Genomic DNA, 12,575 nt, shown 5'->3' with positions numbered 1-12,575 from the left:
TAATTTTCATCCCATTTTCTTCACCTTCCTGAGTCAGCCCTGTGTCCAAAGGCCTGTGTCTCAGGCTTGTGCTTTGGGAGCTTTGCACAGCTGATAACATAACTCATCTGGTCAATTTCCCTAAGTCCCTCCAGACTTTTAGTCATGCTCTGACCAACAGTGAAGGCAAAGTGATTTTAACTGGTAGGTGAACAATAAGAGATGTCAGCAGTCTGCAGCATTTCTGATCCCAGAAACAACGCTGGTGACACAGGGATGCTTTAGCTGATGTCTGTTTCATGAAGTACATGCCACGGCATGTAACAAAGGCAAACTTTCCAAACTTCATAGATAGAACAGGAATCTCAGTCACAGTCTATGTCCACATGTCTATGGATATACACACACATATACAGACACATCTATACTGGACAAAGGTAACTGAAAGAAAGTCAGATATCCACAAAGTCCCCTTGTACTTAGATCATGTTTTCCACTGCCCTCAGTTGTGTTCTTGCCTGAGCTCACTGCCAAAACCTTTCATGCTGTACCCATTGCAAAGAAGACAGCAGAAGAAAGGCCCCTTGCTGTAAAGGCACAAGAAGGTGACCAGGGTGACTGAGGAGAAATTGAATTTCAAATACTCACACGCACCCCATTCACCTCACAATGATTCTATGGGTCTATGAAGCCTAAGGCTGCAGGCCCATTCTAAACTCCACCATTTATGTACCACTGCACCCACATTGCTCAAGTTTCAGAAAGGATACATTTCTCCTCTCTATCAGAGATGCTTCCATCTCAGCAAAGCCTTCAAATAAGAATCCTGTAATGAAATCCATTTTTTCTTCTTAGAGACCATGTTGCACATTATTAGTACAAAGAGATGTGCAGTGTAAAACTGTGGTTGTGATATTTTATGAAAATCCCTTTGCTAGGATTTTCTTCTCCTGAGAAGCTGAGAAGGCCTCAGCTTCAAGTGTAAACAATTTGTTATCTGCTACTGTGGAATGCAGCAGGTGCTTTCTTGATTGGTCAATGTGGGATGTTTCTACTTGGTGGCCAATCGAGAAAGCAGCAGCTCTTGGACTCTCTAGGAGTCACAGAACTTTGTTATTCATTCTTTTCTATTCCTGTCTCGCCTTTTGATGAATCTTTCTCTCTGTTCTTTGTAGTACAGTTATAGTGTGGTCTTCTTTAATGTAATATATATCATAATATAATAAACCAGCTTTCTGAAATGGAGTCAAGATCTCTCCTTCCCTTCACCAAGTCCAGACTGCCCAGAAGACCCACGGTAATAAATAGTGAGCCCAGACGTGGCAATATAAAACATTAATTTCTATTTTCCAGAAGAAACATCTTTGATCTTAAAATATAGTTACATTTATTTTCTGGAAAATGTCATAAAAATTTGCAGGGTAACCTCTCTCTCTTTTTTTTTTTCAATACTGATCAACTTGCTTCTTTCCAGAAAGCAAACCAGATGCAACTTGAGACTACACATGCGTCCTAGAAGATCAATATTTAATAGTAATGTGTATATTAATCCATACATTTCATAGAGAAAAAGGAATGGGCCTATGATCTTGGCAGGATGGTACGACACAGTCCTAATCCCAACTGAATCTGCTTGTGAGCAAATAGTTTTAATCTATATTACCATACTGCACCAGAGGCCTGTTAAATTATTTTCAAGCACCTCTCTCATTGCTTTCAAACTGATCTCTCAGATCTTTCCTTGTTTTAAATGAAAAAAAAAATAAATAAAGCCACAAAAACCCCCAATAGGATAGGGAAAAAAAGAGCATATAATCCCCCCAAAAAGTCTATTTCAGCATCAAGAGAAAATACCCTGTCTTGTGACATTGATAGAATTCACAGAAGAGAGTATGGCTTTTCTTCTTTTTTTAAACATATGGGAGAAGAAGAATTCCCTAAGATTCCCACTTTTCTAAAGAGCTTCTTCCTTGACTCTTACCCTGCTTTCCTGTTGCCGACAACCTTCTAACTCAAAAGTGCAATGCACATCTCTCTCTCTCCCTCTTTCGTTTCTTTTTAGCCTTCAAAAATGAATTAATAAAGTTTCCCTGAAGGCTATACAAGACATGGACTCCTTTAGATTCCTTTCACAGAAAATTTACTTAGAGGTTAGAAAAATCTTTCTTTTTACCAGAAGATTGAAAAATGACAAGTCACAGCTGACTGTCCCAGCATTCTTACAGTTGTACGTACAATCTGCAAAAGAATTTCATGCTCTTCATTTCCTTAGCTGTTTGTTTCAACCAGGTTTTGTCTGTTGGGTTGTTGCATCTACAATTTTGGTTATAGAATTATTTTCACTAACATCACAGGTTATGCATGCACACCTCTGTAATCCAAGAAATGAAATCCTGGCAAATATAAATCTAAATGTATTTCAGACCTTAGGTATTTTTTTTTAAACGATGGACTAAAAATTTATATTGTCACAGTCAATTTTTGTGGATAACCTATTTACTCTGCTGCATGAAGTACATATTTCTTTTCAGCTTAAAGCCTCTTCACAACAATATTATCTACTTTCAAAAACTACTGTGTTTGGCTACCAGTTCTTCCAGATTTAGATAAGTTAGAATCAGATAAGGATATTGGAAGTTGCAGGTAACTAATGTTTGTAGAGTGATTGGTCTTTATCCTAGTACTTTGGAGACAAAATTGATTTTCTTTATCCAGTATTATTGAGGGCAACCCTGGTTTCAGTTTGCTTTGTGGAAGGAAGCTGACCTTTCTTAGTTCTGAAAAGAAGCTATGAGGGGTGGTTTTTTTTTTGGTTTATGGGAAATTCCCCAAGGAATGGGAGAAAATGTTTGCAAATTATAGAAGTAGACAAAATCCACTGGAATTATTTGATGATTATAACAGGAAGCAATCTCTCAGTGACAAACAATGAGTTGAGTGGGAAGAGATTGCTGCTCGGGCAGGACTGGGGATGAAGGTAGAGGAAGGATGTGGTGGGGCCACACCTCAAATCCTGTGTCCAGTTCTGGGCCTCTCACTGCCAGAAGGACATTGAAGTGCTGGAGTGCATCCAGAGAAGGGCAATGGAGCTGGGGAAGGGTCTGGAGCACGTCCTATAAGGAGTGCCTGAGGGAGCTGGGGGTGCTAAGCCTGGAGAAAAGGTGACTCAGACCTTCTTACTCTCTACAGCTGCCTGGAAGGAGTGCATATTGAAGTGGTGCTTGGCTTCTTCTGCCATGTCTCAAGTGAAAGGACAAGAGGAAATGGCCCTCAGTTGTGCCACAGGAAGTTCTGATTAGATATCAGAAAAAAAAAGGTTTTCATTGAAAGTGTGAATAGGCTCTGGAATAATTTGCCCAGGGAGGTGGTGGAGTCACTGTCTCTGGAAGTGTTCAAGAGCTGTCTGGATGTAGCACCTGGGAATATGAATTAGGGGTGACTATGGTGGTGTTGGGCTGACAGTCAGACTAGATGATCTTAAAGGTTTCTTCCAACCTCGATCACTCTGTGATTCTGTGAAAAAAAAATGTTTTCTATATGGATAAGAGATACAAGAAAAATCTGTAAGGTTCAAATTGCTGCTTGGAGTGTATACTGAAATCAGTATACAAAGAGAAGATGTTTAGGTTTTCACAGAAAACAGATCTGACTGGCTAAAATATCTGAGGAAAAATAGGTTTCAGAAGCAGGTCTGAGGCAAATAATTTTTTTTTTTTTTTACTGTTAGCCTGAGCTGATGGCTGGGACAGACATAGGGAGATATCAGAGAAAGAGAAGATTTCAAGTAATTTCAGACTTTTGAAGGGTATGCTTTACAAGACACTAGGTATTTTTTCACTTAGCATCTGGGAACTTTTTCTTTATCTACTTCTGTATAGCTCCCAGAACAAATATTCCCTTACCCCACGTGAAGCTTTTGGTCACTATTGTATCAGAAACTGCAAAAGGAAATCAGATCCAAGCAAGTCTGATACTAGCAATCACAACTGGATACTTGAGTTTACACTTGGGCCTTATTTGTCCTTCCACGACCTTTTCAGAAGCTCTGAAACAACACAAAATTTGTAATTAATCCATGGGTATATTTTCTTTCAGTTTCAAGAAGTAGTTAAAACAGCTGTATTTATTTATTTGAAATATCAACAGCATGGAATTTGAAGAAATAAACCTACTGAGAACACTCAAAAAGAAAAAAGGGTCCTTTGAGAGTACTGGTGTGCTTTGCTGTTAATTTTGCACAATAGATAATAGGAATATTTTTTGGATATTCTCTCATTTTAAGAGAAGATCAGAAGTTGGTAATTCAGCTCAAGAGTTTTGGGTCCATAGGGCTTTTTATTCTCCAATTAGAAATAGAAACCTAGCACTGAATTTACATACACTAAGAGCATTAGAAAGAATGCCTCAGAAGCTAACTAGAAATTCAAAGCCATGGGATTTTGAAATGTATATTGAAGCAATGTTTAAGTTAGACTTTAACTTAACTGAAGAGATACTGTGAAAAATTACTAGATGATTGTCAGTGAAGGGTCATTGTGAAAATGCAGCATTGTATTACAAGTTTCTCCTTTTGTTTATTCACAATGAACACTTAACATCATAAGTGAAAGCATGACTGATACTTGTATCAGAAGTCACCAAAATTTATCCGTTTCTAAACCAATTTCATTTCAGTACTCTAGGATTTGCACTTTTTCTGCCTCAAGTGTTGCCAAGCAAATTGGAGAAAACGCCCTATCAGACAGGCTTGTTACTGTCTAGAAGACATATGACCATTTATATCCAAAATACAGCATATACCTTATTTTTCTTATGTAATTGGAGAAGATATTGCTTCCATTTTATTCTGAATGTCTGACTTGGTGGAATACAGGTGAGGGTGACACAGGACTGAAGCCAGTGCTGAGGGATGCATAGTTTGGTAAGGATGGATTACAAAAGGAGGAATAGAGATTTGGCAGTCCATAAATCCTGCAGGTCTGCAGAGAGTTGGCATTTCCCTAAGAGAATACCTTGAAAGAAGGTGTGAAAGAAATGTAACAGCTGGGAGTGCAATTAATTGGCAAACACTGAATGTTGTGAATATTAAAAATAAAATGTGTAGAAATAGAATTTTCTTCTAGCTATGTAGACAATATTTTTTAATATGTGAGCAGAATTTTGTTTTCAGCATTTTTATACTATAGTAATATTTTAAATTATTATTTTTACTTATTTTTGCTGGTTTTAAACTCATTTATTTTGGCATACAAGTGAATTGCACGAGACTTCATTGTCTGAAGTGCTCTTTTAAAACAAGGATCCTTTCAGAGAAAACAGTGTCTCCCCTTTTGTTCTTTCCCAGAGCAAGATAATATTTTTTACATCCAACTGTAATATATTGAAGATATGAAGGCACAGCTATTAGCATTATTAAAACTGATAACTCCAGCTGGTTTAGCTCCCTCTATTTAGTATTTGTTTTGCTCCCTTTCTCGGACACTGTAAGAATTTATTTGGAGTAGCATTCCTTGCCGCCCTTAGCTCTTCCTGTAAACAAAACCATATTCTTTCTGTGTTGGTGTGCTTAGGTCTTGCCAGCGATTTTTTTTTAAGCCCCCCAGGTGTTTTGGACCAACTTACAATTTGATGAAAATTTGAAGACAGGTACCAAGCTGGTTCACCACTGCTGAAAAAAGTTACACAATCTAAAGAGAAATACATGAAGGTTTTAAGGATAAAGAGGTTGAAGGATAAGGTGAGAAAATATCTACTATGTAAGTAATGTAAATTTTGTACCTGTAACATTACATGAGGCTTACTGAAAGTTTTTCTTTTGTTTTATATTCGATGATTTTAGTATCATTTCCACAGATCTGCTCTAGTATAAATGCTTTTATAATTTGGTTTTGAGAAGGATAGCAAAGAATGAATTAGCTTCAAACTGCCTTTCATTTCTGCTGTTACCCTAGCCCAGACTGGATACATAATCAGGATTAGGAGGGAGGGAGCACTTAACCTTGAACATTTACAGCAGAAGTAGAATGGCAACAGAAGTATAAATTATTATTAAATGCCCTCTGGGGATATCAGGCAGAACTCATTACAGATAGGTTCTGCACCTGTAGCGGATACATGCAACAAATGCAAAACAGTTTCCATGCCAGCTCATTTCTAGTCAAACCAAGGGTTCACAAGATCCATAGCACAGGTTCTAGATCTCAGCCACTTATTAGAAATGCAAAAGTTATGCAAGACAGAAGCACAGAAAGGATGATACAGAAAGTTTATTTCAGAGTGGTGCTGTATTTACTTATTATCACAAATGTATGTTGTCATGATATTTAAGTTACAAACACTACTTAGCCAAGTATTGAAATTAATATTATAATATTAATATTGAAATTAATTCCTGAAATGAAAAGCTTTTTTTCATGAAGAAAAATAACACCTGCCTGAAGCACCTGAATACCAAAATCTGGATCAAAAGTAAGTTTATTCTATGATCTTTCAGTATTGCTAAATAAGAAAGGAAATATATTTTCAAAATGCATGGACATTTTCTAAAGGCAACTTGAAAAGTCATCACATATCATTTGCCAAGTTGTCAATTCTGCATGATGAAAACTTTTATATAAATGTTTAGAATTTTCATTAAAAAACAAAAGACAGTATCACATCATAATCTAGAGGCAAAACTGAATGATAATACATGCTAGAAAAAAGAAAGATCCTTCACTTAAGAGCTTCTACCATTTTATGAAAATAGTGATGCAAAAAGGCAATTAGAGTGATCAAGAAGGTGAAATCATGATAGATTTCCAGCAACTGTCTTAACTCCAAGCTTTAAACATATATTTGAAGTAATCAAAACAGCATGTATTTAAAATTATTTTGTCACTCTCTTGGCCATTGGCATAACAAAAACTCATTTTGCTCTTCTTAGAAGGCTTTCTGTTCAAACTCTTCTCTGTACACAGGTAGTAGAGAAGTATTTCTGTATTTCTTTCTTAAAACCTTAAAGTAATCATAAATAAAATAATGCTTTATAGACTACATGAGACTCAGTAAGAAATGAAGACTCCAAAGGTATTTATCATTCCTAATGATTGTCTCATGCTAGGGCTTTTACAAATCTGACAATAATAAACCTTTCCTTACACATTCTCGATCACTCATTTGTCTATGCATACGGAATTTGCAAACAAATGCACATATTTGACTAACATTAGAGATAGTTACAGGCAAACAACCTGCTAAATAACCAGAAATATAACCAAATAACCAGAACCAAAATTCTGCACAGACAAGAAGATTAATCTTAGGCTACTAACTTGTGAATGAAGTGCTTTCTGTTCAGTTCAAAAATTGCTCTGCCATGGGCTAGAATCAATTAATAAACTGGAAGCAATAGCTTTAATTCTCTTGGCCTCAGTGATCTGCAGTAACTTACTTAGCCACATGAGAATTCTGAATATATAGTCATTAATATTAATGTTTAACATTTTAAAGCTGTGAGATGTGCAGAACTGCAGTAACAACAGCCATGAAAGCACCTAGGACTGGCATAATCATTACCCTGAAAGTTTTCCAGGCTGCGTTTGCTTATTCCAGCACGTAAGTCACAGCCATCATGACAGAGCAGGCAGGAGACAGGCGGTGCCATGCACACCCCATAAACTGCCATGCAGGGGATGCAACAGCAACGTACCCTTGAGCAAAGTTACCCACCCACACTTGGGCACTATTACTAACTGTCTAGCCAGCACCTACGAGAGGGGAGTGACCCTTCTCCTCTGTTTGGTACTTGTAGGACCTTATCTGGGCTACTATGTCCAGTTTTGGTCTTCCCATTACAGAAGCTCATGGTCATACTGAAGTGAGTCTATGAAAAGGTGACTAAGATGGCCAGGGCGCTGGAGAACTTGATGTATAAGGAGAGGTTGAAGCTCAGCCTGCACAGCTTAGAGTAGAAAAAGAAGAAACTTTGTGGCTGAATAAGACTACTTAATGGCACAATACTAAGAAGATGGTGGCCAGACTTTTCTCAGAAATGCATAGTTTTGGCTGATCCTGTGTTTCCCAAGTTGGAACACGGGAAGTTTTGAGTACTTATTAGCAATTTGGTTATCACAAGATAAAGACTGTCAGAGAAGTAATGGAAACATCGTGCTGTCCTTGGAGGTGTTCCAAACTCCACTGCACATGGCTGTGAACAATCTGATATTAAATGTAAGGTCTTGGTCTAGGTGATGTCTAGACACCTCTTTCAATATAAACTACAATTCTGTGATTCTACTGATGAACTGAATCTGATTTTAATACCAAGAACATTGTAAGGATTAACAGAGTGAAAAAGCTAAATAAATATCTTTCCCCTTTCTGGCATTTCCACGTGTGACCTTTTGGATACCCAGCAAAATCCTGTCACATGCCCAGCATATTTTTCCCTTTTATTCCTATAGAAGCCTTGTGCCTTCTGTGTAACTGTTTTTCCCATCTCCTGGATCAACTTTGAGAGTTCTCTATCTGTCAGCAAGTTCAGAATCCTGACAGTATGCTTAAAGTCAAAATTCTGCTCAGAAATTTGCACTTGGAAAGCACTGCCAGTGCTCCATAACCTTCACTCCAGCAGATAGGAGCATCCCTCATTGTAAGCTGTGTGCTGTGGTGCCTCCACAATGACCATCTTCCCTTGGGCGAAGGTACACCTCATGGTACAGCAACACTTCAGTCCGAGGTGCCTGGGTCATAAAAGCAAACTTCATTTAGCAATAGGTATTGAAAAAAAAAAAAAAAATTTTCTTTCTCCTACTGTGGAAAGTCTTCTGTATTTGTAATGGTGTTAGGCCTTTTGCTTCCCCACAGCATCTGATTTCAGAGGAATACCAACAGATAACATTCTACAGTAAGTCTACGAACTCATCTAGCTTTCAAAACAGCTTTTGCTGGTAGTGACTTGTATATCAACCCTGTGAGGGAACACAGACTGGTCCATTATCCCTGACATACAGAATGTCCACTTCCACGTGGCAATACTTGTCTTTGTTTAATGGCAGGAAACCATCACTGGCAGGCGTGGTACCTCAGAAGCTGAGTAAGTACAGAAACACAGAACGACTCAAGTTGGAGGGGACCACAGGGTCCAACCTCCCTGTCCAAGCAGGGTCGCCCTAGAGCCCAGGGCCCAGCACTACGTCCAGACAGCGCTTGAGCATCTACATCAAGGCAGACTCCACAGCCTTTCTGAGCAATCGCACAGGAAAGAAGTTCTTCCTCATGTTCAGGTGGAACTTCCTGTGCACCAACCCCTGCCCGTTGCCTCCTGTCCTACAGCTTGGCAGCACGGAGCAGAGCGTGGCTCCCAGCTGCCCGCCCCGGCGCTGCGGCTCCCCGCGCTCGGCGCTCCCTGAGGGCCCCGAGCTCCGCCGCCGCGCGCGCCGCCCGCCCGCGTTTACCCCGAGCCCCGCCCCTCCCCTCCCGACGTCACCGGCGTGGCCGTGACGTCAGGAGGGCCCGGGCGGCGCCCGGCTGGGCGGCGGGGGGGCGCCCCCAAGATGGCGGACCAGATCCCGCTGCGCCCGGTGCCGCGTAGCGCCCAGCGCAGGGCGGCCTATTACAGCAGCGCCGCCGCGGCGCAGCGGCACAGCAGGTACGGGCAGGGCCGGCGCGGCGGCTGCTGCCCCCCTCCTTCCCCTCTCCTTCCCCTGTCCCCAGCCGCGGGCGGGGCGGCGTGCGCCCCTCGCCCAGTCCCGCTGCCCTGCGGGGCTCCGGGACCGCCCGCCCGCTTCGTGGAGAGGGCGGGAAGGGGTGGCGGCCCCGCCGCGGACGGCGGAGGGGGGTGTTGGTAGTCGCTGCCTCCCGCAGGCCTCCGCGGCGGTGGCCGCCTCTCCTGGGCCGCTGTTGCCGTGTCCCGGCGGCGGGGCTGCGGCCGGGACGGGCTGCGGCGGCGGCGGGAGGATGCTCAGGGCGCCCTCGGCCCGGCTGCTCCCGGCGCCAGCCCCGCGCCCGCGGGTGCGGCCTTCGCTCGCCCGGCCCCGCCGCCCGCAACTCCGCGCAACTCGGGTCCCTTGCCAGGAGTTCGCTTAGGAGAGGGATGCTCGCGGCGGGGGGCTCGTTTGAGCGTCCTTAGTAAATATGTTCCGAGCTAGTTGTTGGGTGCTAGCACGGACACTATTCTTGAGTATGGGAATTAAAATAGTTTCAAATTTCTTCAAAGATACACTATTGGACTTAAACAATTTGGAGAAGATGGTTTGAAGATATGCCATCGAATTGTTTCCACGCAAAAATTGAACGTTGTTTTGCTTCCCATTATTCTGAATAATTTCTTGATATGCTGTTGTTGTGAAAAACTCTGCTCCATAATTTTGGTATCTCCATTGGATAGCACTCTTACAGTGGATTATATGATTGTATTTACTGGTTACAGGTTTCTTTCCTCTTTTGGTTCTTGTAGAGCATTATTTGTGGGTAGAAGGACTGGAGGGAGCAGTTGTAGGATCTGAAGTAAATGGACTTGCTAAGAACACAATAGTTGGTGTTCTTTTCTAGTTCAAATACAGTGATAAATACAGTGTTTCATAATGAATTAAATATATTTACTTCTTTGTCTGGATGGGATAACTAACAAAAAGGTAGCTTAAAGCTGTGCAAAACAGGTTAGGCTTACAGGTTAGGTTAGGATTATGTTGTCTTGATTCTTAAACTAGATAATTTTTTTTTTATGAACATTCACAAGTTTGTAGGACAGTCTGCCATAGTTTTAGCTTTCCCCATCTCACTAACACTTGAATGTCTGACAACTTGTTGAAGGTTTGTCCTCTGTCTTGAGGTAGGGCAGTGTCATCATCATTAACCCTGTTCCTTAGAGAATTGAATCAGAGAACGCTGTCACTGAAATTTGCTTCTCAGTAGGTGTTAGGCTTGGGAATGAAGAGGAGGATTTGGTAGGCAAAAATTTAGTCCAGACTATCAAAGGTACTGGGGGTTCTGTTGTAGTTTAACCAGGAGTGTTCTGGTGATGCTGTAGATGGGATGGCTTGAGTCCACAAGTCGGATGGTTACACAGGTTAATTGAAGGTGTGTGTGCAGGTGTCATTGTAGTTCTTTAGACAAAGAATGTGTGTTTAATTGTGGCTTTATAAGCAGATTTGGCAAGCTGTAGGAACTAGCAAGGAACTACCAACTCATTACAGATTTGCTTCTTGCCCTTTGTCATTGATCAACATTGCCCTCCAAAGATTGTGGATTATATTCCTTCCAATTTAGATGACGTCTTTCAGAGTTATGGTCTTTCATAATCTGTATATTTAAAATATTGATCCTCCATAAAAGTAATTATCTATGTTTTTAGTTACTTTTGTGCAGCTTCTTGTAGGTATATAAAAGCTTTAAAAACTGACAGGCTCAGTTATTGCATTTCTTCATTTTTGATCACTTGATTAATAAATTGCTTATCTGACCTCTGATAATCAGAATACTTACACCAGCCTCTTCACTCGCTTTATTGGTTTTATTTTCCTTAATGTGAGTTGAGTAGGTTGGTCATTCTCCTTCAAGAATACCTTACCTTGGATTTGTGAGAGCAGCTCTGGAAGGTGTCCTGTGGACCTACAATAAAAACATGGGAATGCTTGTGTGGAGTCTACCACAGCTGTCTTATGTAGAGTCAAAGGGAAATACAGCAGTGCAAATAGTTGAATTACAACTTGTAAGTCTTACGACTCTAAGCTTGTAATTGAACTACAGCTACTATGTCTTTATGAATGATTCATCCTGCTTTTCTAATCTTTATCTTCAGCACAGACTTTGAAGAAGCCTTGCATTCCTGTGGAAACTGCAGCAAAGGTCCTGATGTCAGATACTTAGGAGAATGTTGAAGTGAAGTCAAGGGAGGTCTCTGATATGCAGAAACCTGTCATGTGCATGTATGCTTGAGGATTTTGCCTAAAAGGGTGTAATACATATCTCTGAAGATCTCTAGAAACAAACACCTATTAAAATATACTGGAGTTGGTACGTCGGGTTTAATCCAGTGCTGTTGTTTGTGGACTTTCAAAACTTTTTGACTTGGTGTGATTTATTTTTTCAGTGAAGAAGTTACAGTCTCTTGGAAGTCTTATACACCACACATCCTTAACTTTAGTGTGGTAGTGTTTTTAACTCCAGTTAATTGTCCTGCTGCTGTGCAACATCAGTTAATACAACTCATCAGTTGCTAACCTTTATTTGCCTCGTGGCTAATTTGTAGGATGACTTCTTTTGTTTGGGCTAAGCAGTCTATAGGAGTCTTTGCCAGTGTTGCTGTAGCGCACGTTGCAGTGAGGACAAAGATTTTCATACTCACTGTTTGTCTGTAGTGCACGTTGTGCTTTTGAGATTTATTTAGACAGACTAATAGTGCATATTTTAAAGCTGGAATTTTTTTCCCTCACATACCTAAAGAAACTTCAATAATATGCACACTTCTGTATAAAATTGTAGCCAGCTAAGAATCATTAAGTGTCCTAGGATGTACTTCATATTTAAATAAATATGAGAAGATTAATGTATTTTATATATTCATACTGTATGTGTTAAGGCCTGTTAAAAATATATTAAAATACATATTAAAT

The 12,575-nt window shown here is 40.5% G+C and overlaps 1 protein-coding gene across 3 annotated transcripts in view; it reads left to right on the top strand.

Annotated features, from left to right (window-relative positions):
- The first annotated feature begins 9,456 nt into the window (after positions 1 to 9,456).
- The window catches only part of ATP9B (ATPase phospholipid transporting 9B (putative)), a 154,916-nt gene continuing 151,797 nt past the window's right edge, over positions 9,457 to 12,575 (top strand). For 2 of the 3 annotated variants that reach the window (XM_038129522.1, XM_038129521.1), the window contains exon 1: positions 9,457 to 9,610. In XM_038129522.1, the coding sequence (XP_037985450.1) occupies positions 9,516 to 9,610 (95 nt within the window). In that variant the 5' untranslated portion in view covers positions 9,457 to 9,515. The remainder of the gene's footprint in view (positions 9,611 to 12,575) is intronic. The other variant, XM_038129523.1, reaches the window with a different exon arrangement.

This window comes from Motacilla alba, chromosome 2, assembly GCF_015832195.1.
Source record: "Motacilla alba alba isolate MOTALB_02 chromosome 2, Motacilla_alba_V1.0_pri, whole genome shotgun sequence".
NCBI lineage: Eukaryota > Metazoa > Chordata > Aves > Passeriformes > Motacillidae > Motacilla > Motacilla alba.
This window is presented reverse-complemented; position numbering and strand designations above follow the sequence as displayed.